We start from the raw sequence: 27,670 nt of genomic DNA on the forward strand, positions 1-27,670 counted from the left end.
GAACAGCTACAGTGCAGACTGGATTATTTTCGTCCCGCTTGTGATATAACTTTAGCATGTTGATGTGACATAGTTGCTTGCTCTTTCTACGATCTGGTGTGGCGATGACATAGCTGACATCACTGAGTTTCTTCTCCACGAAATAAGGGCCACTAAACTTGGCTTGAAGAGGTTGCCCATGAACTGGTAGCAGAATCAAAACCTGATCTCCTGGCTGAAAGTGGCGTAACCTGGACTTCTTGTCATACCAAGTCTTCATCTTCTCCTGAGCAGCTCCTAAATTCTCTCTCGCCAGCTGTAAAGCAGTGGACAGCCGTTCTTTGAACTTCATCACATACCCAGCAGGTTGACGTCATCTTCCTCCGACAGCCAGCATTCCTTGAGTAACTTAAGGGGTCCTCTTACTTCATGGCCAAACAGTAGTTCAAAAAGGTGAGAAGCCCACTGATTCATTTGGAGATTCTCTTGCAGCAAACACAACGAATGGAAGACCTTTATCCCAGTCTTTCTGATGTTCCAAACAGTATTTCTTGAGCATCGATTTGAGTGTTTGATGATATCTCTCCAACGCTCCTTGGGTCTGGGGATGGTAAGCTGAAGACGTGATCTGGGTGATGCCCAACTCTTTCAGAGACTGCTTGAAAACATTTGACATGAAATTACTTCCTCGGTCTGACTGTACCTCCTTGGGCAGACCAAACTTTGTGAAGAACCCTAGCATTTCCTTAACTACGTTCATTGCTGAGATATTTCTAAGTGGAATGGCTTCAGGATAACGAGTAGCCATATCAATCAGGGTCAACACATAAGAAAATCCTGAAGAAGTCTTAGGAAGAGGGCCCACAATATCCACCAACACACGGGTGAAAGGCGCCTCAAAAGGAGGAATGGGAACTAGAGGTGCAACCTTTTCGGTCTGATTACACTTCCCCACAACTTGACAGGTGTGACAAGACTTACAATACCAGGAAACATCCCTGAAGATACCTGGCCAGTAGAAGTGTTTCAAAATGCGTGCCACAGTCTTCCTCACTCCAAGGTGTCCTGCCAAACTGGAATCATGAGCCACTCTAATGATATCCTGCCTACAAACACGAGGGATGACAACTTGATGTACAACCTCCCATTCACAGTCGGCTGATGCTGTTGGGGGTCTCCACTTCCTCATAAGTACTCCTGACTTTACATAATAACAAGTAGAAGCACCGGCTGACTCTTCTTCACTGTAAGCAGAGTTAGCTAGACCTTTCAACTCAGGGTCAGCAACCTGCAACTCAACCAACTCTTGACGAGACAAATTATCAACACTACGGGGGTACTGCCTCATCTGGTGAGTGGTCCAAATTAGCAAGAAAAGTGTCAGCTAGGATAACATCATCATCATCATTATCCTCTAAATCACCAGTAACTTTAGACTTAGCCCTAGTGACAGCACATGCAGGGAACACATCAGGGACATCACAATCCTGGGACGCAGCCACTGGCTCACCAGACAACTGAGGAGCTGGACACACTTGACTTCCACCAATATCATTTCCAAGTAAGAAAGTTACACCTGACATTGGAAGTGTCTCAACCAACCCAACCATAACGGAACCATTAACAAAACCAGACTCTAAATTCACTCTGCACAGAGGGACAGAGAAGTAATTATTCCCTACACCTTGTAAGATTACAGTTTCATCAGAGGAATTAACATTAGAGCCTAGAACACTGGTCAGCATAAGGGATTGTCAAGCACCTGTATCACGATATATTTTAACTGATTTCCTGTCATTACTGTCCAGAGGACTGACAAAACCATCAGACAGGAAATTAGCACATGAACTCTGAGAGTGTCACCCACGTTACTGCTCAAAAGAGGAGCTCCATCATGAGAATTTAAGTTACCCTCAAAGCAGGTTCAGTTAACTCAGTTAAAGAATTCTGGGAACTCTCAAGAGTGGACACTAGACCAATTGACTGAATATTTAAAGACTCCTTTTGTTCACATCACGCTGTCTCCTGAAACATCTCTCCGTAGTATGACCAAGCTTACTACAATAAGTACATTTACTTTTCTGAAATCTAGAGGTGAAGCTGGTATTTACTTCCTGAGAAACATCATCTTTATTCTCTTTCCTGTTACCTGTACTCTGAGTAGAGACAACGTACTTACTCTCAGCTTTCCCTTTTTCTCTAGAATATCTCTTGTGAGTGAGAACATACTCATCAGCTAAAACTGCAACATCAGACAAATTATCTATTCTTTTCTCATCAAGATATAGGCTTACATCTTTACTAATACACCTTTTGAAATCCTCCAGCAAAATCATCTGCTTAAATTTACCAAAATCAGAATCCACATTCTTAGAATTTAACCACTGCTCTAACAAATCTTCTTTGATTTTTGCATACTCAACATGGGATTGCTTATCTTGCTTATAAGTTGTCCTAAATTTTACTCTATAAGCTTTAGGAACAAGCTCATAGGCCTTAAGAATCAAGCTCTTAACTACATCATAATTATCAGATTGATCCTGAGGCAAAGATGCATAAGTTACTTGAGCTTTACCGGTGAGAACAGTTTGAAGGAGTACTGGCCAATACTCCTTAGGCCAATTAAAACCTGTAGCTACCCTCTCAAACAACTGAAAATACTTTGTTAAATCAGATTCATTAAAAGGAGGGACAAGTTTAACATTTTTAGCCACATCAAAATCATCAGAGCTAGATGATCCAGTTCCACCTTGTTTCATGCGATACTCATGGTCTGCCTGAATCCTGGCAAGTTCAAATTGTGCGTGAAACTCAGCCTCCTTAGCTTTTGCCTGAAATTCAGCTTCCTTCACACGAGACTCCGCCTCCTTAGCCTTAGCCTCCTGCAGGGCTAGCTGTAACTTAGCTAATTCAATCTGCGTTTGCTCATTTGGAGGAGTTACATTAAACAAGCTTTTATTAATCATGTCAACAATTTGATCTTTAGAATGATGAGAGCGAACAGCAATTCCCAATTGTTGAGCAACAAGCTTAAGTTCATTCTTTGTTCTGTTTTCTATATCACACACTGTTTGCACATTTGACAAAAAATCTTTGGCTTCATCAAGTGTAGAAATAGTAGCCATCATGAATATATCACAGTCACAAAATATCAAACAATATTCTTATGATAATATCCTGAATATCCTGATATGAGGTCGCCAGATTTATGTTACGGAACAGAGAAAGATAATGTACACTTTAAGTGAGAATACGAAGAGTCACTACTGTCCCGTAAAGTTCCAGGTTCAAAACAAAAGAGTTAGGTAAAATTACAAGTTAAAGTTTAATGCTCAAACTAACAACAAAACATTCAGGACTCATAAGGATAATGTAATGGCAAAAACAGGTTAAATATATGGTTAACTGCAATAGCCTCTATTAACACGAAATTAGCAAGAGTAAATTTATCTAAGTCAGCCCTGATAAAATGAGATACCAGATAATACTCAGTGAATGCCAGATAAATAATTACAGATACAAACTATTATCAAAAATGACTGACATAAAGAACCCCACACGAATTACAAAAACTTCACTAGGCCTACAAATTAAACTTATGCTATACAGTACAAGAAAAAATGCAACAACAGTTATACTCAAATTACACACAGCTGCTAGATGGTTGGAGATTTCTTGAGCACTCACAATAATAATATCTGTACAGGGGAGGACAGAGATGTGAACAAAATGAGGAGCAGATCTAAGTGGCAATGATGCAGAGATTGAGCTCATTATATAGGGGCCAGCAGAGCCTGATACAACTTGTAAGAGGGACGCGCAAATGAAGCGATGGGGACAGAGAGCTGAAAATCCCACAAAGTATAACAGAGAGAACGACTTACTCTACTATAACGGTAGAAGGGGGGGACTGAGGCAGAACACGCTCGTGATCAAACATGCAGCAACTGTGCGTTAAAATTACACAAAGGATGATGAAATCATAGGCTATGTAACAATATATATATATATATATATATATATATATATATATATATATATATATATATATATATATATATATATATATGTGTGTGTGTGTGTGTGTGTGTGTGTTAGGTGGGGGCGCTCACCATCCACTCACCCGATGTATTGCTGCTCTCAGGTCTCTACCCTTTCTTCTCCTCCTTCTTTCCTTCCATCCTCTTCTGTTTTTTTTTTCCTTCATTCTTTCCTCGTTCTTCTGTCTCCGGGTGACTTTACACTCCCTCTTCTGTCTTTCTTTCCTTCATTCTTTTGTCTTCCTTCTGCCTGTGGATGACTCTACACCGAGTGGCAACCCAAATGGTTTCCTGTACACCGGGGAAACCATTTACTACGCTGGTTGGTAACCATATAACAAAATTTTGGCACCTGGTGGTTTAGTGAGTAATTATGACGCTCTAATCGGATTGAGCCGGTGAAGGTTTATATCCATGGGGTGGTTGGGGTTTATTGCTCACGTAATGCCAGAGTGAGGCTGATCACTCTCATCTTAAATGTCAGGACCAACTTGTCTAGCCCCAGGCTCCTACGCACCTAATGGGGCAAAGTAGGGTTGGATGATGTATATATATATATATATATATATATATATATATATATATATATATAAGGTGGCAGAAAAATTACATCTCACCAGAAACTATGTGGCAGGGAGGTGAGATTATTTGCCGCAATCCTCCCAACCAAACATGAGTTCTATTCCAAAGTATTTGACGGGCGTTCCTGTTGGATCATCGTCTATTAAAGGTCCAACCGCACTGCCTGCTGTGCTTATGGGCAGTGTGCCACCGAAAGTGAGTAAGCACTGTGTTGACAAGATAGAGACTGGGATATTAAACACACTTAAATAAATGAAGATCTATGCATACAATGTAAGAAGCCTCACTGAAGATTACAAACTTGATAACTTAATGGCTGAACTGGAAAACATTAATTGGGATATTGTGGGTTTGAGTGAGACCCACAGAAAAGAAGAAAAAGTAATTCAGCTAAATGACAGTGGCCACCTATTTTACCACAGAGGAAGGGAAAATGAAAGAGTTAGTGGTGTAGGATTTCTAATTAACAGAAATCTTGCAGACAACATTGTTAAATTCAGCAGTGTATCTGACAGAGCACAGTGGTTGTAATTAGACTGTGCAAAAAATATACCCTGAAAGTGATACAAGTATATACACCAACTTCTCAGAGCTCAATATTGAAACATTCTACGATGACATCTCCCAGATTATGGAATAAGAAAAGACCACCTATACTATACTCATGGGAGACTTCAATGCAAAAGTTGGAAAATCAAAAAATGGAGAAGCATGTATGGGAAAATTTGGAGTGGGAGAAAAGAACGAAAGAGGAGAAATGTTGGTAAACTTTGCAGAAATGTTTAACATGAGAATAATGAACACATTCTTTCACAAATGAACAGGGAGAAACTGGACCTGGAGAAGCCTAAATGGAGAAACAAAGAATGAAAGCGACTTCATTATTGCAAATAAGCATAACACAATCACAAATGTCACAGTTATCAACAAAGTAAATATTGGAAGTGACCATAGAATGGTGGGTTGCACAGCAAGATTCAATTTCAAAAAGTGAAAGAAAGAAGATGATTAAAGACAAAAAGATATGCCCAATAAAAGTAGCGAAAACAAAGCAGCTTTAAGTTGGAAATAAGGAACAGATTTCAGGCTCTCAGTTATGCTGAATGTGACATTGATGAGTTGAATGACAGACTAACAAAAGTCCTAAAAGAATCAGGGGAGGTAGTAGGAAAACCTAATACAACCAAACCCGGGAAGTATTCAGAAAAGACACATGAGCTTATGAAAAAAAGAAAGGTAATGAAAGTAAAAACAAAGACGAAATAGAACGAGCTGAATTAAATAAGCTTATCAACAAATGACAAAGGGAGGAAAAAAGAAAGAGAAACATGGATCAAATCAAAGAAACCATCAAAAAAGGAAAAAGTCTGAAACAGGTCCGAAGTAAAATGGCACTTGGAAAGCAACAAATTACATCACTAAAAGACAAAAATGGTGAAGCCATTAAATGCAGAGATATGATGCTGAAGCGAGTTGAAGAATTTTACAAAGAACTGCATGCATCAAAGACAGTAGTACCAATAGCTCACTTTTCTGTTGACACAAGTGAAATACTTGAGATAACACCAGACGAAGTAAATATTTCTCTTAAAAATATGAAAAGAGGGAAGGCTCCGGGAGAAGATGGAATAGTAGCAGATTTACTGTTGGATGCAGGAGCAGAAGTACAAAATTGGCTTGCTCACTTATTTACCCAATGTATAAAACAGAAGAAAATTCCCAAAACATGGTGTAATGCAATAGTTATTCTACTTTATAAAATAGGCGACTCAAAAGACCTTAGTAACTATCGACCCATTAGCTTGCTATCAGTCATTTACAAACTTTTCACTAAAGTCCTTACAAATAGAATAGCTACAAATTTGGAGGAAAACCAACCTCGTGAACAGGCAGGATTCCGATGCGGGTACTCGACTACTGATCATCTGCACACAATGAATCAGCTAATTGAGAAAACTACAGAATATAATAAACCACTGTGCTTAGGTTTTGTTGATTACGAAAAGGCTTTCGACTCAGTGGAGCACATAGCAATTATAAATTCATTGCGAGAACAAGGAGTGAATGAGAACATTGTAAAAATGCTCGAAAACATATATAAAGAGGGAACTGCTACAGTTAAATTACATAAGGACTCAGAGAAAATTAAGATTGAGAAGGGCGTGCATCAGGGAGATACAGTTTCACCAAAGTTATTTACAGCATGCCTAGAAAGTATTTTCAGAAAGCTAGACTGGGAAAACAAAGGAGTAAACATAGATGGAGAAAAGCTAAACCATTTAAGATTTGCAGATGACATTGTCCTAATCTCAGAAAAAGCAGAGACGTTGCTAGAAATTTTAAATGACCTGAACAGAGAAAGTCTCAAAGTAGGGCTAAAGATGAACCGGAGTAAAACTAAAGTAATGTTTAATCCACAAACACCAAAGAGCGTCATAAGAATAAGTGGAGAAATTCTTGAAGAAGTTGAGGAGTACAATTACCTGAGACAAATACTAAAATTAACGAAAGATAATGATAGCGAAATAAAAAGACGCATTTCAACTGGATGGAAAGCTTTCGGTAAACATAGAGACACTATGAAAAGTAGCTTGCCAGTTTGTATGAAACGAAAAGTATATAACGAATGTATAATTCCAGCTATGACGTATGGTTGTGAGACTTGGAAACTGACAAAATCGATGGAAAATAAATTAATTCGTTCTCAGAGAGCAATGGAAAGGTCAATGTTGGGAATATCTTTAAGAGACAGGGGAAAGATCAACTTGGGTGAGAGAGCAGACTAAAGTCAAAGATATTATAGACGTTATAAAAGAACAGAAATGGAGGTGGGAAGGGCATGTAGCAAGAACAAGGGATAATCGATGGAGCAAGAGGTTGACTGACTGGACACCAAGAGATGGTAAGCGTAGCAGAAAAAGGCCAGACAGGAGGTGGAGAGATGAGATAGAGAAATTTGCAGGGAAAACATGGCAAAGATTGGTTCAGCCAAGGAATTCGTGGAGGAGGTTGGGGGAGGCCTTTGTTCAGCAGTGGACTTATAATGGCTGATGATGATAATGATATATATATATATATATATATATATATATATATATATATATATATATATATATATATATATATATCATTTACTGTACATGTAAAATAAATATATGTGTATGTACGAATTGACACACACACACACACACACACACACACACACACACACACACACACACACACACACACACACACACACACACACACACACACAAGCACACTCATTTATTCACCTTAGTTCAGTAAATATTTCATAGGGATAAACAATTTCTCACGTAAAGTTGAACTTTGTTGAGAGTGTGTGGAGTAGATGCATATCAGCCGAGTCCTGTGTAGTGACGGGGCGGCCTGGATGTCCAGCATCTTTTCTGTATGCTGTATAAGGAAACAGCAACACAGCCACAATTTTCAGCCTGTGACCCATTAGGTCTTGGACATAGCCTGAAAACATATTTTAGGAAGACTATTGAGGGAATGGTTCTGACTGACTTGGTAATTTACTTAAACACAGAGCTCAAACACTAAAGCCACTGCACAGAGTGGTTAGGAAATGAGAAACAATAAATGACAAATTTGGCCTCTGGACTCCCTGTCACGTAGCTTATATAAATATATATATATATATATATATATATATATATATATAGATAGATAGATAGATAGATAGATAGATAGATAGATATGAATGTATTATATAAAATGATAAAGGTTGCTGAGAGGTAAAGAAAATAACATACACCTTTTTGGTTGAAAACGTGTTCAGTGAATTGAAGAGTAGTGATGTCACCTCTAAAGACAAACTGAATATCCGCCTCCCCATTACTGCAGTACAGACACCGACGATACACCCACACTCGCAGAGTTTCTGCCCCTAAAAAATGAATAAATAAAGTAATATATAAAAAATCAAATTAAAAAAAAAGGGGGAAACCCACTGTCCCATATTTAATAATAAATAACTGCACGATCTCTTGGAAATAAACATAATTAATCAATTCATTTATTTTAATTTTGGTAGGAACTGTAAATTGTATACAATTCTTTTATACCCTTTCCTGTAATTTTACAAGATATTTCAGTGGTAAGTAGATAGCAGAGAAAACAGAGTTGCAAAAACTCACTAAAATTTTTCGTTCACACTACTTCACTGTTCTACCTGCCCACTTCATCACCATTCCTTCCAAGTAATCCCTGTCTTTGAAACACATACTTCGATGTTTGGTTATCGATAGCCATTGTTATACATTTACCCGTTGCTTTAAAAAAATGCCAGTGCAACTTGCATTTCCATCATTAATAACATATATACTCCAACTACCTCTCTTCCGAATACCTCATTAGCTCCGGATATGATCTTCATTACCTCAATGAAACCTAGCTGGCTGGTTGGGACGAGTGACAGTAGACTATTCTGTGTCATCTTGTGTTCTTTTTCTCATTTTAAAACCAGAGGTAGTTGTACATGTACGTACGCAACAATATAACTTGTTCTCATATTCCCGGACCTGAGTGTTCTGACTGCTCTATACTGTTTCTGTAGGTTTCTAAGTAAATTCGTGTTCTTCACTTGTCTTCAGAACTTACCAACTAAGCATATTTTTTACCACCATTATCTGCAGTGAGAAATATATATGTATATATATATATATATATATATATATATATATATATATATATATATATATATATATATATATATATATATATCTATCTATCTATCTATCTATATATATATATATATATATATATATATATATATATATATATATATATATATATTCTGTATATCTCAGTACTAAGAAATTTCAGTATTCAACACCAAATGTGCCTTTTGCTTCCGGTCACTGATTTACTCGGTGAGCAAGCCCAAAACTTTCTTTAGTACTGTAATATAGTACAGCTTATAGCATACCCTAACCTTACAGTATGTGACCACTTTCTTGCAGTTAATCTTACTGTTTTTTGGTCACCATGTTCTCCTACAGGCCCCTTCGATCATTTGCTTCATTTAACCTGACCAGTTTCTCCTGCAATGCCTGTGCACTGTATCCAGAAGCGGCGTTTGTGGCAATATGGTTTTGTGGATTTCGAGATCCTCAGTCAGTACTCTCTTTGTAATAATTCGTGGATACCATATCTAGTAAACCACACCAACATTGCATTGAACTACTCTTCACTGATAAAAGCCTATGGAAAAGGGCAAGCATAATTTTTCAAGTCTACATTGCTCTCAGATTTGAACATATCAATAGACTCATCATAAAAGGCATTCGCAAATCTCAGTGATGGCTAAGATTCTAGATCCATCACCTACCCACCCCTCCCAGGTACACACACCATCACATGTCATTACTTTTAGTAACCGCTCATTGTTCTAATTGTAGTACTTGATTAGGTGATCTAGTTTGGTCTGTCTGGCCGTACAGACCCTTCGAGAAAAGCAATTAGCCTCCTTCCTGCAGTAGACAGCGTCACTCCCGGGTCGGAACAGGGTCCTTCCACATGGCACGGTGTTGGGAAAATAGAGCAGGAATAGCCCCAAGAGGATGAGCTGTGTATAGATGTGTATGAGTAGTAGTCTTCCGGACCTTGACTAACTGGTATATGTGGTCGAGCTCCCCACTTGGGAGTATTATACAGGACAAGCTGCCAGGCATTGGTCCCATGCCATTCACATGGTAGTACTCGGGATGATAGTAACGTAGACAAACTACCGTTTTGGAGGGCTAGTGGGTACTAAACCATGCCCATTGGTGACCCAGGACTATGCAGTACACACGTCCATCTTCCTTGAGTCAGGCACATGCTCTGACTGCATACCACAGTAGCATACACTGATTCTCGTGTTTTAAAATTCTAATTAATTTGAAGAACATCAGTCAAATGAAATTCACAACATCTGGAAATAATGATTTTTGCCAAGATTTCTTAACATTTCGCAGATGTCAGGGATATTTAGGAATTTGTCATGATGGCAAGGTAAGTAGTGAAGCTGACAAATGTTTATGTGACAACACCTGAATAACAAAACACTGTATCATGAGGACACACCTAAACATGTGAGGATTGTCAGGCTACTATTATGATTAGTATCTCTGTCATGTTACTGTTTTAAATGCATATCTTTTTATATAATACAGAGGATTAGAAAGCCAAAACCCTTTATAACTAGAAGAGCTGTGAAAGTATAAAGGACCAGATTTTGCACTTCGCGATGCCTTAGGATCGATGGCGACGTATATGGCGTGAATGCTGTTGCGGAGGCTGGGGTGGAGCAAGACCGCCTCCACTTCTGCCCTTCCTCCCACCACCAACACCCGCGTCTCAGGCAGCGTCCATAGTCCAGCTTGCTCCAATAACCTGGTAAAAATTTCCATTTTTTAGTCTATTTGTCTCAACTTGCGGATACGAAGCCACACCTCCAACGTAAATAATATGCTTTAGTAGCAATAGAAGTAGTAATTGTTTTTGTTGTGACACTTGCTTAATCTAAATGTGAACCCAGTAGACTACAGGCTGATCTTCTCGCCCTCCTACAGTCCAACATCCCCTTTTCAGAGGATAGGGAGGGAAAAGAGAGGTGTTTACATAAACGGACAATTGAGTCAAGCAACTAAGTCAGTGCCTCAGCGTGAAGGCGCCCCTCATCAGCAGCATGATGAGCTGTAATTAAGATAAGTTCAAGGCGACACTAACAGGGCTTTATTATATCGCGTGCTTGAATGGGTAGACAAGCCCCAAGTTTCTGATATCCATTTGTTATGTTCAAGGAGACATGAAGTATTTGATTTCTCAACCTCGCTGCTGAATAGAAAGTAAAGAGAAAATTAGGTAGTTTCACACGGAGGGGGGGGGGAGAGCAAAAACGTGTCTCGGTCTGCGCATGACGTCACAGATAATCCAGACTGCGGGTCTCAGCCTGGTAGTCTGGCCAGTCACTCACCCACCTGCCCTGTGGTATGTGCTCCTCGGCCTCCGTATTCTATTGTACTGACGGGAGAATTCAGTTATGATCGCAAATGGGTATGTTCTGTGATCATGCCCACAGTTTGTATTGTTCGTGGGTGCAATCGGTTCATGTGAAAGGTGGTAACAGAAAAAGTTGATAACAGAAGGTAAACACGAAAATCAAACTACTCAAATGATAAGGGAGATTTAAAATGATGATTTCCTATGTGGAATACTTTTATCTACATCCTAAACTGAATGTACAGCAACGAAAAGGTTAATGCTATGTTTCTGAGATATAAAATATGTCTTCAAGAAGAACTATCTGTTTTCAGAGAGTATAGGAATGTCATATACAGGGTCATACAGACACAGATCCGATGACATAGGTGCCTGTAAGCTAGCTGATTATGAGAAAACAAGTGAAAATATTGACGGAGATCATTGGCCGAGAGCATAACAACACAAAACACCTACCAAATGATCCGGAAATTACTAGTTTACATTAGTATTCCATTATATTCGTTCTCTCTCTCTCTCTCTTATTATCCTTGACGTCAGAGCCTCTGCACCAGCCGGGAGTGGTGAACCTACCTCTCATGTTCTCTTTACCTTGACTGAATGTACTCTGTAACATTACCACGCAGGAAAACTGCATTTAATACTTGTATTCAGTCCATAATTTACGCTCTGCATACAGCTTCGCACTCTTAGCTTCAGCTGTACCAGCCTCAATATGAAATCTATTGAAATAAAAAGAACAGTAACGATAAATTTGCCCTCCAGTATTCATCAGGAAAATAATGAGCATCAGCACATACGCTTTCTCGCTATTAACCTTATGAATCATATATCTTTGTTAAGTGGTAAATTCTTAATTTTCCAGGTTAATATTAATTTTAAAAAATAATATTAACTAGAATTCTCAAACTGCTGAAGCAATATTCAAGAACTCCACATTAAAGATGAAAATACTTTTATCATTGCAGAAGCAATATTATGGGAATTTTGGTTTGAATATTGTATATATATATTTTTTTACGAATTTAGACCTGTGACCTTGAGATCAAGGTCAACGTCATTCATACTATGCGAATTACGTTCCCTCATGACCCACTAAACATCCACCGAGTTCGGTCAAAATCGGCCAAATACTTTCCGGTTTAGCACTTTCAGGCATGAGTGGGCCATTTTGATTTTCCTCAATATCTCAAAAAGTATTCATTGGATCTCAAGATCAATACCCAGGTCCACTAGTATACTGTATGTTGACGACTATATATTGAAACATTTGCAAAGAAGTCAGTTCAGTAGTTTTTGCTGCGCTGAGAAAAAAAAAAAAAAAAAAAAAAAAAAAAAAGGGCTCGAGTGTGGCACTAGTGCTAGGATTTTTTTTTTTTTTTTGCCAAAAGAAGCCTACAACCAAGATACATCACTCCTGATTATTTCAAGCCTCTATCTCGAACGGTCTTGGAATGTCAGTCTTCTTGATCTCCATATTCTGGGGAGCTGTCTTTCTAAGGCTGTCCTAGATAAAGACTTGAAATTTTCAGCAATGATGTATCATATATATATATATATATATATATATATATATATATACAGAGAGAGAGAGAGAGAGAGAGAGATACAGTAGGGCCTCACAACTACTGTAGTGATCTTAAGAGAGTGATGAAACCTCACTAGTCGTGAAACCTCTAGTTTGGGGGCAAACTTTACATACTGTAGGGAAAAATAAAAATAAATTGGAACATTTAGAAATTTCGAAAATTTTTCCATTTTTGCCCACTTTTATCCACTAAATAGTCACATTCTTACATACATATCATAATTAATTGGACAAAGCAACAAAAAGTCACCATTAAATGCTCAGAATGCAGTTATTGAAAGAAAAAGTTGGGAGTTGGGGGTGCACATGCTTACTGAGTAAGTGCCACCACCATCGTCACCCTCCTCTCCACCATTGTCACCCTCCTCTCCACCATTGCCACCCTCTCGGGCACCAGCGTTTCTCCGAATCTCGTGTAGTATCTCATCATCACTTTCAAACCCTTGATAGTCCTTAGGTTCAATGAGGCTGAGTAAGGCAACATCATCTGGTCCTTCATGTTCCCTCACCACTATCACCACCTCTACCACTAGCACGTGTGAAGTATCTGTCTGCCACTTTCAAACTTTCGTTTACCTCATCCTTGTTTCTTTTTACATTACGCTCACTCGACTCCAGAACATACAACTGCCTCAGAGTTTCATAGGTTTTCAAGCCATCTTCTGTAAGTTTAACGAGTTTCTTCTTGTCTTCAGCGCTGTACTTTATCACTCGCTAAGTGCGGCTCACTCACTATACTCGGTTCCACGGAGTCTGACGCACAGATTTTGCCAGCTGATGACTGGCGGAATTGGTAACACTGCGCCGTGTCCTCGGGCGGTGATTGGTCAATCTCCATTGTATTTGAACGTGCGCCAAATTGAATTTGTATTCCTACCAACCTCCTCATTTATTTGTAAGATACAGAATTATACGGCTGCAGATTAATGCAATGATATCTTTAGTGATAAATATGTCCTTTTTAATTTATTAGAGATAAACCTGAACGACACTGATAACAAAACTAAGCCGCTACTGGACGCATACGGACAACAGTTAAGGACAGAAGCAGGCCTAATGATAATTATGTTTTATTTGTTTATATTGTCATTTCACTATGATTAATTTCGTTCACACTTTACGCGGTTTAATTGTAGCGGCATGGTACAAGTTATTATTTTCTCATGGGGTTTCCTTTTATCTTTCCTTTATTCCGTCGTTAACAAATACTCGGTTCATTCTGCAATAATGTAATCCATTACCTTCCGGGTCTCTCTCTCTCTCTCTCTCTCTCTCTCTCATGATACTCTCTTATGAAAAGGCTCAGGAAAATAAACACCAAACGTATTACCGTAAGAAATTTTTTTTTACTGAATCTGACTATGAATACAAACAAAATAATGTAGCTCTGTAAAGCTACTGTTACCTATGAAGGTATTGAAAATGTGTGTTTATTAAGAACAGCATGTATTGACCCCAGTGAGGTTGTGTGTGTGTGTGTGTGTGTGTGTGTGTGTGTGTGTGTGTGTGTGTGTGTGTGTGTGTGCGCTCACACGAATCATAATCAAGAAAAGCTAAGCATATCTAAGGTAAGGTTGTATATTTAGGTCTCCATATCACTTTCCTCTTCACTTGGATCGTCCACACTACTTTCGTCAGATGCCACATTAATTACAAAATTTTCAACATAATGATCTTGTGCAATGTCCTTGGCCCTGAATTCAGCCTCAATTTTTAGTGTGTGGTCGATGCATTTCCGCCAATGTTCAGATGTTATGTTGTTGATTGCCTCGTAGGCTATTTGCTCAATTCTCTTCAGGCACTGGTTACCATTAGAGTTTTCTGCTTCACTTCAGTTTTCACCTGTGCCCAAATTAGTTCAATGGGGTTCAGCATGCAGTGGTAGGGGGGTAGCCTGAGTACTCTATGTCCGTGACTAACTGCTATCTGATCAATTTCGTATTCTTGCTTTGACTTGTGTTTTTTACAGATCTGAAGTAACTGTACTTTAGTAGCAGAGGGATCATGGGAGATGTTGTTTGAAGCTAACCACTGTAGTAGTTCATCTTTTCTGCTGCTGGTTGTTGGCACTTTACAGGTGAATTTTGAGTGGTATGGTGCATTATCTAAAACTATTAGTGATCCTTCACTGATCTTGGGAAGTAATTGTTCTTGGAACCAGATCTTGAACCGTCCATGGTCCATAGCATCATGGTAGTCCCCCTTTGATCCATTCTTGGACCGGAACATCAAAAGAGCTCCAGGTATGAAGCCTTGGTGACCACCAGCATGAACTATGATGAATCTGGCACCTCTCCCCGTCTTAAGTTTAGGGCCAGCTGTTCCGTCTAGATCAGTCCAACAACGCTCAACACAGATGTTTTGGTTGATCTATGTTTCATCCAAAAAGACCACCGGACGGGGATGGGAACTTGCTCTGTTGTTGTTCATTTCTCGAAGGTATTCTTTTCTGGCTGCCACAATGTCCTTCCTTTCCATCAAAATTTTCCTTCCACTTTGCACCTTCTTATACCGAAATCCCAGTTGTCTTATTATTCTAAATAATGAAGTTCGACACCCCTTGAAACTGATAGGAGGCTCCTGGACTTTCTTTAATAAAGCCGAAATCGTTGGCAGTTCACCTTGTTCATAAAACGCCAGCAGCCCTCGTCTGATGCATCCTTGGTCAAAACTGTCCAGATTTCCTACGATGGGCGATGATCGTACACGTTTAGGAGATGAACACATTATACCATTCGGTGACTTAGAAGCCTCTGCTATTATCCTCTGGATAGTTCTGTAGCTGACTCCAGTTGCTTTTGCTGTTTTCAGTGTCACCTGTAGTTGTGGTTCACACTGACCCTCCCTCGTAAAAAATCGGTGAACGTTCATTATAATATTTCGTCCCTGACTTCCATATTTGTGAGGAGACCGTTGGAACTTTTTGTTAAGGCCTGTGTGTTGCTCTGTACTTGCAGCGCAGGTGGCGGTAGTATTAGTGGTAGTGGTAGTAGTAGTAACAGTGGTGGTAGTAGCAGTATTACTACTTGTTGTTGCTGTAGTAGTTGTTATTAGTGTTGTTGTGGTGGTGGTGGTAATGTCATGCTGGGTCCACGCATGTTGTCCAATACATACCTGCCGACAAATCTTTATTTCAGGCAACACATCCTAAGCAGGAATATATTAAAAATAAACGAAAAACCTACAGATGAACCCGTCAATCGTAAAGATTATACTATATATAAATAATTTCATACTTGTAACAAGAATGGGAAACCTATGCAATATTTGATTCTTGAGCTGCTTTCTGTTATAATATAGGTCATCAATTATGCGGTGTTTATGGCACTATTTAAAAAGGATTTTGGGCAGTCAAGTCTTTTGACATGGTTATTACAACAGCTTCATAAATTTTAAAGGATGCTTACGTAATGTCTATATAACACAACTAAGAAAATCTACAGATATTTTTTGCTCCTTTCTGTTATCCTACCAGCCAGGGCTACGTAAGTTGAGCTGGCGTTTGCAGCAAGCCTACAGGCCATATTCGGGCGCTATCACGTTCGCAAACATGGCCTACTGTCTCGCTCGCTGTTACCTCTACACCAGCACTGCTATTAACTGATTGTACTAATTCGTATAATCGCTCTTCCTTATTACTATTTATTACCAACAAGTAATGAAACTACAACCCACGATGAATATTAACACGACGGAAGAGTACAGAAAGTATTTGCTGGAGAACAATTTTTGAATTATGAACTGTACATAGCATCATCACACACTACGACTAAGTTAGGACTAAAGTTAGGACTAAAGATACCAAAAATTCTTACAGTAGATGTGGTAATGAAGGGCATGGTGTAGACTGTGACAGTTTTGTAGTAGTGGGAAAAACATTCGAGCCTTCAAAGGACCTACGAAACCACCCTGCTCCGAATGTCTGAATTCCCGCGACAATCGCCAACACTTGTCCGTATACGTCCAGTTGCGACTTTACTTAGCTTTGTTATCAGTGTCGTTCAGGTTTATCTCTAACAAATTAAAAGAGACATATTTATCATTAAAGATATCATTGCATTAATTTATATCTTTATAATCCTGTATCTTACAAATAAATGTGGGGGGTGGCAGGAATACGAAGTCAACAGGGCGCACGTTCAAACACAACGGAAATCGACCAATCACCGCCCGAGTGCATCGCGCAGTTTTACCAGATCCACCTGTCCTCGGCTGGCAAAATCAGTGCGTCAGACTCCGTGGAACCGAGTATAGACGAAACTCGCTCGCTAGGAAAACGAGTCGAAATGTCCCTCGTGGCTTGCTCGCTATAGTACTTCCAAAATATCCAGATCGTTTCAGCGTTGTCCCTCACGGGAGTTCCCCTGTGTGCGACGTTGCCACAGTTTTTACCGGGCCAATTATCGGATTAGAAACAAGGGTTAACCCTCACTCCCAGCTTACTACCTCTCTCTCTCTCTCTCTCTCTCTCTCTCTCTCTCTCTCTCTCTGCATATAAAATCTACAGTTTATGGAGATTTATTTTTATAAAAAGTCTAAACGGTTTTATGAATTTGTATAATTTGAGGAAAAGCTTCCATCTTTGATGGCGGTCAGAGAGGAAGTGACCTGCAGATTGACATATGACCTACCCTCACTGATTCACCTACAAGCATGACAGCATTGGAAAGCAAAGTTGCCAAGTGTTGTGATATTTATAAAAAATCATTTTTATTATTAAAAACAATAGGCATTTTCTTACACTATATAGCCTTATTAGAGAATTATATATATATATATATATATATATATATATATATATATATATATATAAACACATAACTGTAAATAAATTTCATTTAGAAATGGTAAATAGCTGACATGAGACAGAGAGGTGTGTTTTGGTACAGATTCGGCAGAGTCGCATGAAGGGGAATTCCCGTGAGGGACAACGCCTAAACGATATGGATATTTTGGAAGTACTATAGAAGTCCCCACTTCGGTTGGGATAGGCCGGTCCTGCAGTGGACACTCAAACAGCTGATGAGATGAGATGAGATATATGACTATCTACATACCTCATTAGCATTGCTAGCTAAGCAATCCCTGGTGTGGCAAGACTAACAACAATGAAGAAAGGTACGGCATGGTGGGATGAAGAGGTTAAGAGCGCAGTAAAGGAAAAGAGGGAGAAGTGGCTAGAGAGTTTACAGGACGGTGGTTCAATCGAAATAAGAACCGAATATACTGAGAGCAAAAAACACGTAAAGAGACAAGTGAAAAGAAAAAAGAAAGAGGGAAAGGATGATCTACTGTAGGATAAAAAAGGAATGCAAACTACCCTGAAAATAGGAAGTTATTCTGGAAAGAGGTGCGGGAATGTGGAAGTGACAGTGGAAAGAAATGTGAACATGTGAAGGATGTAAGTGGTAGATTATTAACCCATGAAGATGAAGCAAGGACCAGAGGGAAAGAATATTTTGAAAGCCTTATGAATGGGAATAGAGCGAGCAGAGCCGCTGTCAACATGACTGGTTTGGGGGCTGAGCAGAGAAGGAATGCAGTGGAGGAAACGTGACACGAGCACAGGTGAAGAACACTGTGAAGGGGCTGAAAAATGGGAAAGCAGCTTGGGTTGATAAGGTGTATGCAGAGATGACTGAGTGTAGTGGAGAGAGCGGAATGAAGTGCTTGTTTGTGGTATATATGAAGGCATGGATGAGTGAAGCTGTTCCAAAAGAGTGGAAAAAGGCTGTGATTGTACAACTGTACAAAAATAAAGGTGAGCAAAGTGAGTGCAAGAATTATAATGCCATAAATTTTTTGAGCGTGGTGGGGAAGGTATGTGTAAGAATTATTACAGAGAAAGTAAGAGAGATAGAAGTCCTAGAGAGCGATGAACAGGGTGGCTTTAGGAGTGGCAGAGGATGTGTGGATCAAATATTAAAATGCAGTAAGATAGCTAATGGAGAAGGCTTGTGACAAGGACTATAAGGTGATTACTGCATGTATGGATTTAGAAAACCATACAACAAAGTAGACAGAGAAGGATTTTGAAAGGTTTTGCGCATGTAGGGTGTAGATGGTAAGCTGCTTGGTGTCGTCAAGAATTTTGATGACCGAATTGAAGTATGCCTAAGGGTAAATGGGCATCTAAGTGGATGATGATTCACTATTGGTGTGGGAGTGCAACAAGGTTGTGTGATGTCCTCATGCTCATTCAAAATATATATATATATATATATATATATATATATATATATATATATAGTAATCCCCATACTATCTGGACGCCCACTTTCCGGACACCCCACTTACCAGACGATTTGGTCCCGGGATTCAATATACCCAAAATTGGCCAAAAAGAGCAAAATATTTAAAAAAAAACGACTTTCCTCCCCTGTAATATGAACTCGGCACGTGTGGCACGGACCAGCTGTGTTTTGGTGCATAGTTCCGCCACCGTCCGCTAGAGCGCCCCTGCATCCTCCCCACCCATCGCCCGTCTCTTGTTGTGAGTGCACGCTCAACATCATGGCCGCCCACGTGCTCGCTTTTGTGGTGGTGCCCTACCTCCTGCAGGCTCTGCTGCTGCTCTCCTGCCACTTGTTAGTGTGTGTGATGATGGCCCTGCCGGCCGAGAAGAGGAAGATAGTGGTTTTGACTCTGGAGAAGAAGAGGGAGATATTGGACAAGGTGGACGCGGGATGGTCAACCTCATGCATCCTCTGTGAATTCAACCTGGCCTGATCTACTTTGATATCAAGAGATCCCGCGACAAACTCATGCAGTACATGGCTGACTTCTCGTCGAAGAACAAATGCAACGTGGAGAGGAAGATGATGTTTACTCCCCGGTATGCTGAAGTCGACCACTCCACGTTGATTTGGTATCGATAGCAACGTACTGCTGGTGTGCTGGTACGTGGCACGGAGCTGAAGGCTGCTGCTGAGAAGTTTGCAAGGCTTCACGATGCTCCAGACCTCAAATCATCTGATGGTTGGCTCTTCATGTTCAAGTTACAACATGGCCTTACCAACCGTAAGTCTCATGGCGAAGCTTTGGACGCCAATGAGGGTGGAGTAGAGGAGTTTCGGCACAAGGTGAAAGGCTTGATCGACAGGGAGAGCCTCACTCTCGGTCAAGTCTACAACACTGATGAAACTGGTTTATTCTATCGGTCTTTGGCAACGAACACTCTAGCCGAGGAGATGGAGAAGCGTGTACCCAGCTGCAAGCCCTCCAAGCAACGGATATCTGCTTTGCATTGAGCCAATGCTAACGACATGCACAGTCTTAAGCCCGTTATTGTTGGACATGCAAAGCAGCCTCGGTGTCTTCGTGGGGTAATGGATGCCCTTCCTGTCGTTTAGTACAATTATTTGAAGGCATAGTTCACTGCCCAGATCTTCAAAGACTTGTTCCACCGCCATTTCATCAAGGAGGTCATCCATTACCAGATGAACACACTGGGAATCCTGCACTACCAGGTCTCCCTCCTTCTCCTCGATCATGCACATGCCCACCTGTGTGACAAGGACTTGGTGGCTGAGAATGGGCATATTAGGTGCATGTTTATGCCACCTAATACGACTGCTCTTATCCAACCAATGGACCAAGGAGTGATCGTGGCAACGAAGAGGCTGTACCGAAGGAAGTTCCTGGACAAGGTGATGGTTGTTCTCTAGGACGAGGACGAGCGCAGGGAGGGACGGGACACGCGATGCCAGCAGACTTTGGAAAACCTTCACTGCAACAACATCAAGTCCGCAATCTACAACTGGGCCAGTGCATGGAAGGAAGTCCCCGTCAAGACTCTAGAAAATGGTTGGTCTTGTCTGCTTCTCTAAACGGATGTGGAGCTCGATTTCCTAGGTTTTGATATGGATGACTTCCATGCACGTCTATGTGTGCACGGCGACGATGTTGATGTGGACAAAGTGCATGAGTGGTTGGATGACGACGAGGGCGATCCTGGGTATCAGACCATGTCTGATATCGAGAATGCATCTTTAGTTGCAGGTGTCAGCACCTAGCCTAAAGATTCCAACGAGGACGGTGACGATGATGCGGACTCCTCTCAGCGTAACACTACTCAAGCCATCCCCAAGCTGAGTGCACTCCGGGAACACGTAGAGTTCGTTCTTGACTACCTGGAACACCCAGACTGTGACAGGGAGATGGGGCCCTTGGGACTTGTGGAGGAAGTGCACGCTTTCAGGCAGTGCATCATTAATAGCCGAAATCGTTGCTCCTTGCATCAATCAACCATTGACAGCTTTTTCAGACCCGTGACTCCCGCTGTGCCCAGCCCTGGCTCTAAACCATTGCCTCCCCAAGACAGGCCTTCATCCTCCGAGCCACAGCTCAGCACATCGGCCACGGTGGAGTCACCACTGGACGTGAGTTTGCGCCTCTCTTCAGAGTCGTCTGCAGTGGATAGTACATCACCATGTCCCAGCGACACACCTCTAGGCCACCTGCATCAGCTACTCTCAGACTCTGACAGTGCATAAACAGCAAGAACTTGCCTCTGAACCACATGGGAATTTACAGTGTTGTGTGGTGAAAAAAATAAACAGTGGTAGTGTTAAGAAGTTAGAATTCTGAGTGCAAAGACTTATGTGCAGAGTGCAACACTGATTTTATCGACGTTCAATGGAGCACAAATTAGACTAGAGTGTGTAGTGTTAAGAAACTAGATTTATGAGTGCAAAGACTTAAGTGCAGAGTGCAACACTTATTTCATTAAGGTGCAATGGAGTGCAAGTAAGACTAGAGTGCACAGTGTTAACCCTTTCAGGTCTCAAATAGGGCCGAAGGTCACATTTGAGAGACGCATTTTTTTTTTTTTGTAAACAACAGGATGAATTGCTCGTACTTTCTACATCAAATACGCAGAAAATAGAAAGTCCACGAAGGTACAAACAAGACCAAGAGGTGTGTGAGTAACCCAAGGCCAGTTGGTGTTGGAGTAGAGGTTTCCTGGGGTTTGGACTTAGTCATAATTTAAGGCTATAAGTCAGTGTGCTTTGGTAGCACCCCCCTTGACCTCCAAGCTCCTGTTTGCGCATGCGCACTAGCCTTGACAACAGGCAGCGTCCTTAGTAACCAACCCAACAGCAACCCTAACGGCCTGATACACAACCTACCACTTGCCTTTACGCCTAGAAATAAGATAGTAGCAAAATGGCTGATAATGCTGATGCAGTGCGTGAATTGTCACCAAATGACATCAACAAAATGACAAATCCACAATTAAAACGCGCTCTCACCACGCTACTTAACGCAGAGAGAAGACAAGATCCACCTAATTCTGTACTACTAGATGAACTGAGAAGTATTCGAGAGGAAATAGCTGAGGTAAAACAATTGAAGCAAGAGGTCCAGCGTTTGTCAGAGGGTCTTGATAACGCTTACAAGATAATCCATAACCAACAGCTGTATTTAGAGACACTAGATAACAAGGAGAGGAGATGTAACCTAGTGATCACTGGATTATCTGAAGACCCAGATGAGATGGGCGAGACTGACAACGAAAAAGTAGTCAAGGTGTTGCAAGCTGCTGCTTACACCGACACAGTGGAACCAGCTAGGTGGGAGATGAAGAGACTGGGACAGGACAACGAGCGTCGCAGAAGACCACTGCTCATCAAGATGGAGAACCAAACGAGAAGAGATGCTGTTTTACAAGCAGCGAGAAATCTGAAAGATGCACAGGGGCAACTGGCTACTGTGTACATTAAAAAGGACCTGCACCCTGCTGTAAGGAAGGAGTACGCTCGCCTCAGGAAGAGAGAAAAAGAAGAAGAGAAACCTGCAAATATTGGAGCCAATATCAGCTACGATCGGAAAAACCGGGTTCTGCTTCGTGATGGAGTAATCATTGATAAGTATTCACCTCAGTTTTTTTAGGTGGAAGGAAAGTGTTCGTGAGCTGCGTTTGGTTTCATGGAACATTGGTGGTTTAAAGGATAAACTAGATGAACCGAATACTTTAAAGTTTGTAATGGGATATGATATTGTTTGGTTGATAGAAGCTAAAAAGTATTTTCATTTGAATGTGCCAGGTTTTAATGTGTATTCAAATGTATCTAGGAGTGGTCAGCACCGAGGCGGTGTTGTAGTGCTCATTACACAATGGTTAACGGAGCACGTTTCCAAGATAGATACGGATGCTGAAGGACAGATCTGGATACAGTTGTCATGGTGGTCGAATTTGAAACTAGGTGGTGTATATATTCCTCCAAGTGACTCTCCTTACTACCACGCCTCTCAGTTTGGTGAGTTGGCTGCTCGCACTGTAGGCCCAGAGAAAACGGTGGTAATGGGAGACTTAAATGCAAGAGTAGGGGAACCTAGAATCAGAGATGAAAGTGGAAACCAGTATGAGTATAGAGGAGTAAGAGACCACACGATTAACAATCACGGAAGAACACTTGTGAATATGTGTAATAATAACAAGATGGTGATAGTGAATCACATAAGATGTAGTAATAAATACATAGATGGAAATTTAACATTTAGAAGGAAAGATGAGTGGATTTCTGAAATTGATTTGTGTGTTGTAAAACAGAATGCTTTAGCCTTGATTAAAGAGTTGGTGATACAACAGAATGTGTGTGGGTCTGACCACGCACCACTATGTGTTACACTGAACATAGACAGAACAGCGTGTGCTTCGTCCAAGGAACTCCTGGCAAGGTCGGAACAGTTAGGTGCCTCGTATTACCAACAACCAGTGCGACACAAATTACAGAGAAGTGTATGCCACAGTCAGGTAGATATGGAGAAGATGGCGAATGAATTACGGACCTATGCTCCGCCAGATGTGAGTGGTGTCATAAATGTAGATGTAGCACTGACGGCAGGGTGTAATACTATCATGGAGTGTGCGCGTAGAAACATCGTAAGATTCTGCACCTCAAAACCACACGTGGGAAACAAACCAACCCAGATGGAAAAGAATACTTGATGGAAATGATAGTAGATTGATTTGGAAGTCCATTAACTGGAAAGGCAATGTACAGATAGAAAATACGGAAATACCTACAGATGAACAGTTTAAGGTGCATTTTGAGGAACTATTAAATCCTCCAAACGTGGAAAATGCTGAAAGAAATGAGACTGGCAATGACAATTTTGAAAGTCTACCATATATACCAGTTTTAGACGACCCATTTTCTTTGAGTGAACTTGACCAGGCCACAAAAGACTTAAACAAGAACAAAAGTTATACAGGAATATGTCCAGCTTTGCTGAGTGTATTCGATGTATCGTGGAGACTGTTCTTATTATTGATTTTTAACGTAGTGTTCACTAATATGTATTATCCAACTGTTTGGTGTTATAATAAACTGGTAATTTTGTTTAAAGCAGGTAACCGTATGATGTGTAATAACTATCGGGGTATAAGTGTAATGGATACATTGGCAAAACTGTATGATAATATGATACTCAACAGACTTAGATTATGGTGGGACATAGACAAATGTCAGGCAGGTGCCCAGAAAAAGCGAGGGTGTATTGAGCAAATTGTTACCTTAAGGCTATTATGTGATTATGCGGCATACAAGAAAAGAAAACTCTATGTACTATTTATAGACTTCAGTAAAGCATATGATCGAGTCCCTAGAGATAAATTAATAGAAAGTTTAAAACGTTTAGGATGTGGTAGAATAATGGTGAAGGCAATAAAGGCAATGTATACTTGTACAAAAAACATCTTAAAGTCAGCAGTAATAGAGTCGTCTATTGGTGTTCGCCAGGGGCCCTGACCAGCTGTTTGCTCTTTTTGTTTTGTATATTGATCATATGGTAAAAATGATAAAAAATGAAATAGCAGTGGACGGTTTTTTAGGAGCATTACATATATTACTTCTAATGGATGATGCGGTAATATTAGCAACAAACAGAGAGATGTGTGAAAAAAGCTAAACATTGTATTGAAATATTGTAATGATTATGGAATGGTTATCAATGAAAAGAAAACAACATTCTTTGTTATCAATGGTGAGGAAACGGACAGACAAAACTTGAGAGTAGGAGGTGTGACTGTCAACTAATTGCCTAGATACTTGTATCTGGGCGCGTGGTTCACTGACACTGCCAAGATGAACGATGTGATTAACATGCATGAGATAGCTAACGAGGCTGTTGTAAATAAATTTTCAATATTTTGTGCAACCAATACGCAGATGCCGTTTATATACAAGAAAAAAGTGTTTGACGCGGCAGTGACTTCGGCACTGCTGTATAGTTGTGAATCATGGCTAAGCAACAAAATGAAAAGTTTAGAGAGACAATACAATACTTTAGTGAAGTGTTTGTTGGGAGTAAGAAGAAACACTAGTATTAATTTATGTATGCTTGAAAGTGGTATCCTACCTGTTGTAGAACTAGTGAGAAAAAAGAAGAAAAAGTTTCATAAGATCTAAGTTAGAAAATACAGATATTGACCATCCATTCAACACAATATATGATCTCTGTAGACGAGAGAACACACCAGGATATAGATTTCTGTATAATGAGATATACTTAGAAGCTGATAGTGAACCCTTGGAGAGGATCAAACAGACTATTATAGATACACCAAACACAGCAACAAAGATTATGACTTATAAGACAGACCTTAATCCATTGTTGAGTGTACATAACGTATATAAGAGCAATGTGTATATACCTGACTACCAACGCGAATCATTTTCAAGATTAAGGTTGATGTCACACAGTCTGAGAATAGAGACAGGGAGATGGAGTCGTACGCCTCGCCAAGATAGAGTGTGTGTATGTGATGGTACTCAGGTACAGACTGAACGACACGTGTTGGTGGAGTGCCCGCTAAGTGAACACCTTCGTGGCAGGTATTCCATGTTACAGTTTGCAAATATTAATGATTTGTTAAATGAAGATGTTTATGTTAGAGAATTGTGTAGCTTTATTTTTGATGTTTTTGAGATATTTAAATAAGTTACCTCTACAGTTTATCAGGAAATGATAATTTCTTTTGGACAAAATGAAGGAATGTAATCTTTTGTTTTTATATGATATTGTATGTAAATTTATTTTGTCAATAAACTACTAACTACTAACTAACTATGTCCACCTGGTAACAAATAAATGCATGGTACATATATAAAAGGCTACAGAAACAACCTTAGAATCCTAGAATCATAAATCTGTAATTATTTTCCCTCAATCAGACACTCTAACACCCAGGAAAAGAATGAATATTGAGACATACAATGCGGAAATCTCTTGCTTGCCTGTGACGCAGCAGCTATGTGGGTAGGCGGGAGGCAGTGGGTGGGGCATTGGAGGGAGAGTGGGGGTGAAGGGTAGGAGGTAGAGGGGTGAGGGATTGGTGGGAGGTAAGAGGGTGGTGGAAGTAGGGGGTGGGTGATTGGAGGGAAAGTGGAGGGTGGAAGAGTGGGAGGTAGAGGGGTGGGGAATCGGTGGGAGGTAGGGGGCTGGAGGATGGGGGATATGCAAGGGAGGAGGGAGGTGAGAGCTATGTATCCTCCAGAGCAGTAAAAATATATTGCAAACAATATTCTTTTGCTAAATGAACTGTCTGATACCAGAAGAGTAAAAAATATTGCCAGATCAACAGTATAATAAAAATAGTACGTGCAGTCCAACCCCCCACCATGATTAGCTCTTCCCAGACTGTTTAAACTAAAATATTGTGATCTGTGCATGCCTGGTGGAAGCAGAGGGGTCTGAAGAGCAGCTCGTATCCTCATTTCATTCACCAGCCTCACGCAACAGTATTCATTCATGCCTAATTATGCTGCCACGGGAATGGCTGGAAGATCCCTACCGAGAAAGCCACTAAAGTGGCCAGGAGACCTGAAAGGGTTAAGAGAATGGAATTCTGAGTGCAAATGACTAAGTTCAGTGCAAGACTTCATGTACAGTTTACTGCAGGTGCTTCAGGTACTCCTTTTTACTGTCAGAGTCTGAAAGGAGGCGGGTTATTCATCGAGTTGGGCAGGGACTTGTAAGTACCCAGAATGTTTCATATTTTACTGTATTTTCCATACTTACCTCTAAAACCTCATTTCACTCTTAAATGTTCCTTCTTGGTGTGAATAGGGTGTAAGGTGCTATGCATGTGCAGTAGGGAGGTGTTAGGCTAGGTTAGGGTCCATAAGTACCAGTCCAGGAGCCAGGGACTTGTAAGTACCCAGAATGTTTAATATTGTATAAACTCACCTCTAAAACCTCATTCTCTGGTTCTTTTGCATTTATTTCAGTCTTTTATGTCCCTTATTAGTGTGAATTGGGTCTTAAATAGGTGTTATGCATGTCCAGTAGGGAGTAATATAGGTGTTTTTCTGAGTCAGGGTAGGTAAGGGTCCATAAGTACAGGTCCAGGAGGCTGGGGCCCACTTTCTGGACGGGACCACTTTCCGGACATGCTTTTGGCTCAGTTGTATTAGATAGTACCGGGATTACTGTGTATATATATATATATATATATATATAT

The 27,670-nt window shown here is 40.4% G+C and overlaps 1 protein-coding gene across 1 annotated transcript in view; it reads right to left on the bottom strand.

Moving 5' to 3' along the window:
- LOC145397123 (uncharacterized) overlaps window positions 1-27,670 on the bottom strand; it is a 73,251-nt gene that overhangs the window by 35,376 nt on the left and 10,205 nt on the right. The window contains exons 3-5 of the mRNA XM_080270323.1: window positions 10,852-11,003; window positions 8,383-8,514; window positions 7,919-8,084 (exon numbers count right to left, since the gene is read on the bottom strand). Coding sequence (XP_080126449.1) covers window positions 7,919-8,084; window positions 8,383-8,514; window positions 10,852-11,003 — 450 coding nt within the window. The remainder of the gene's footprint in view (window positions 1-7,918; window positions 8,085-8,382; window positions 8,515-10,851; window positions 11,004-27,670) is intronic.

The sequence above is a fragment of the Coenobita brevimanus genome, chromosome 40 (genome assembly GCF_032717465.1).
Source record: "Coenobita brevimanus isolate Jiangsu-jjx chromosome 40, ASM3271746v2, whole genome shotgun sequence".
NCBI classification, from domain to species: Eukaryota; Metazoa; Arthropoda; class Malacostraca; order Decapoda; family Coenobitidae; genus Coenobita; species Coenobita brevimanus.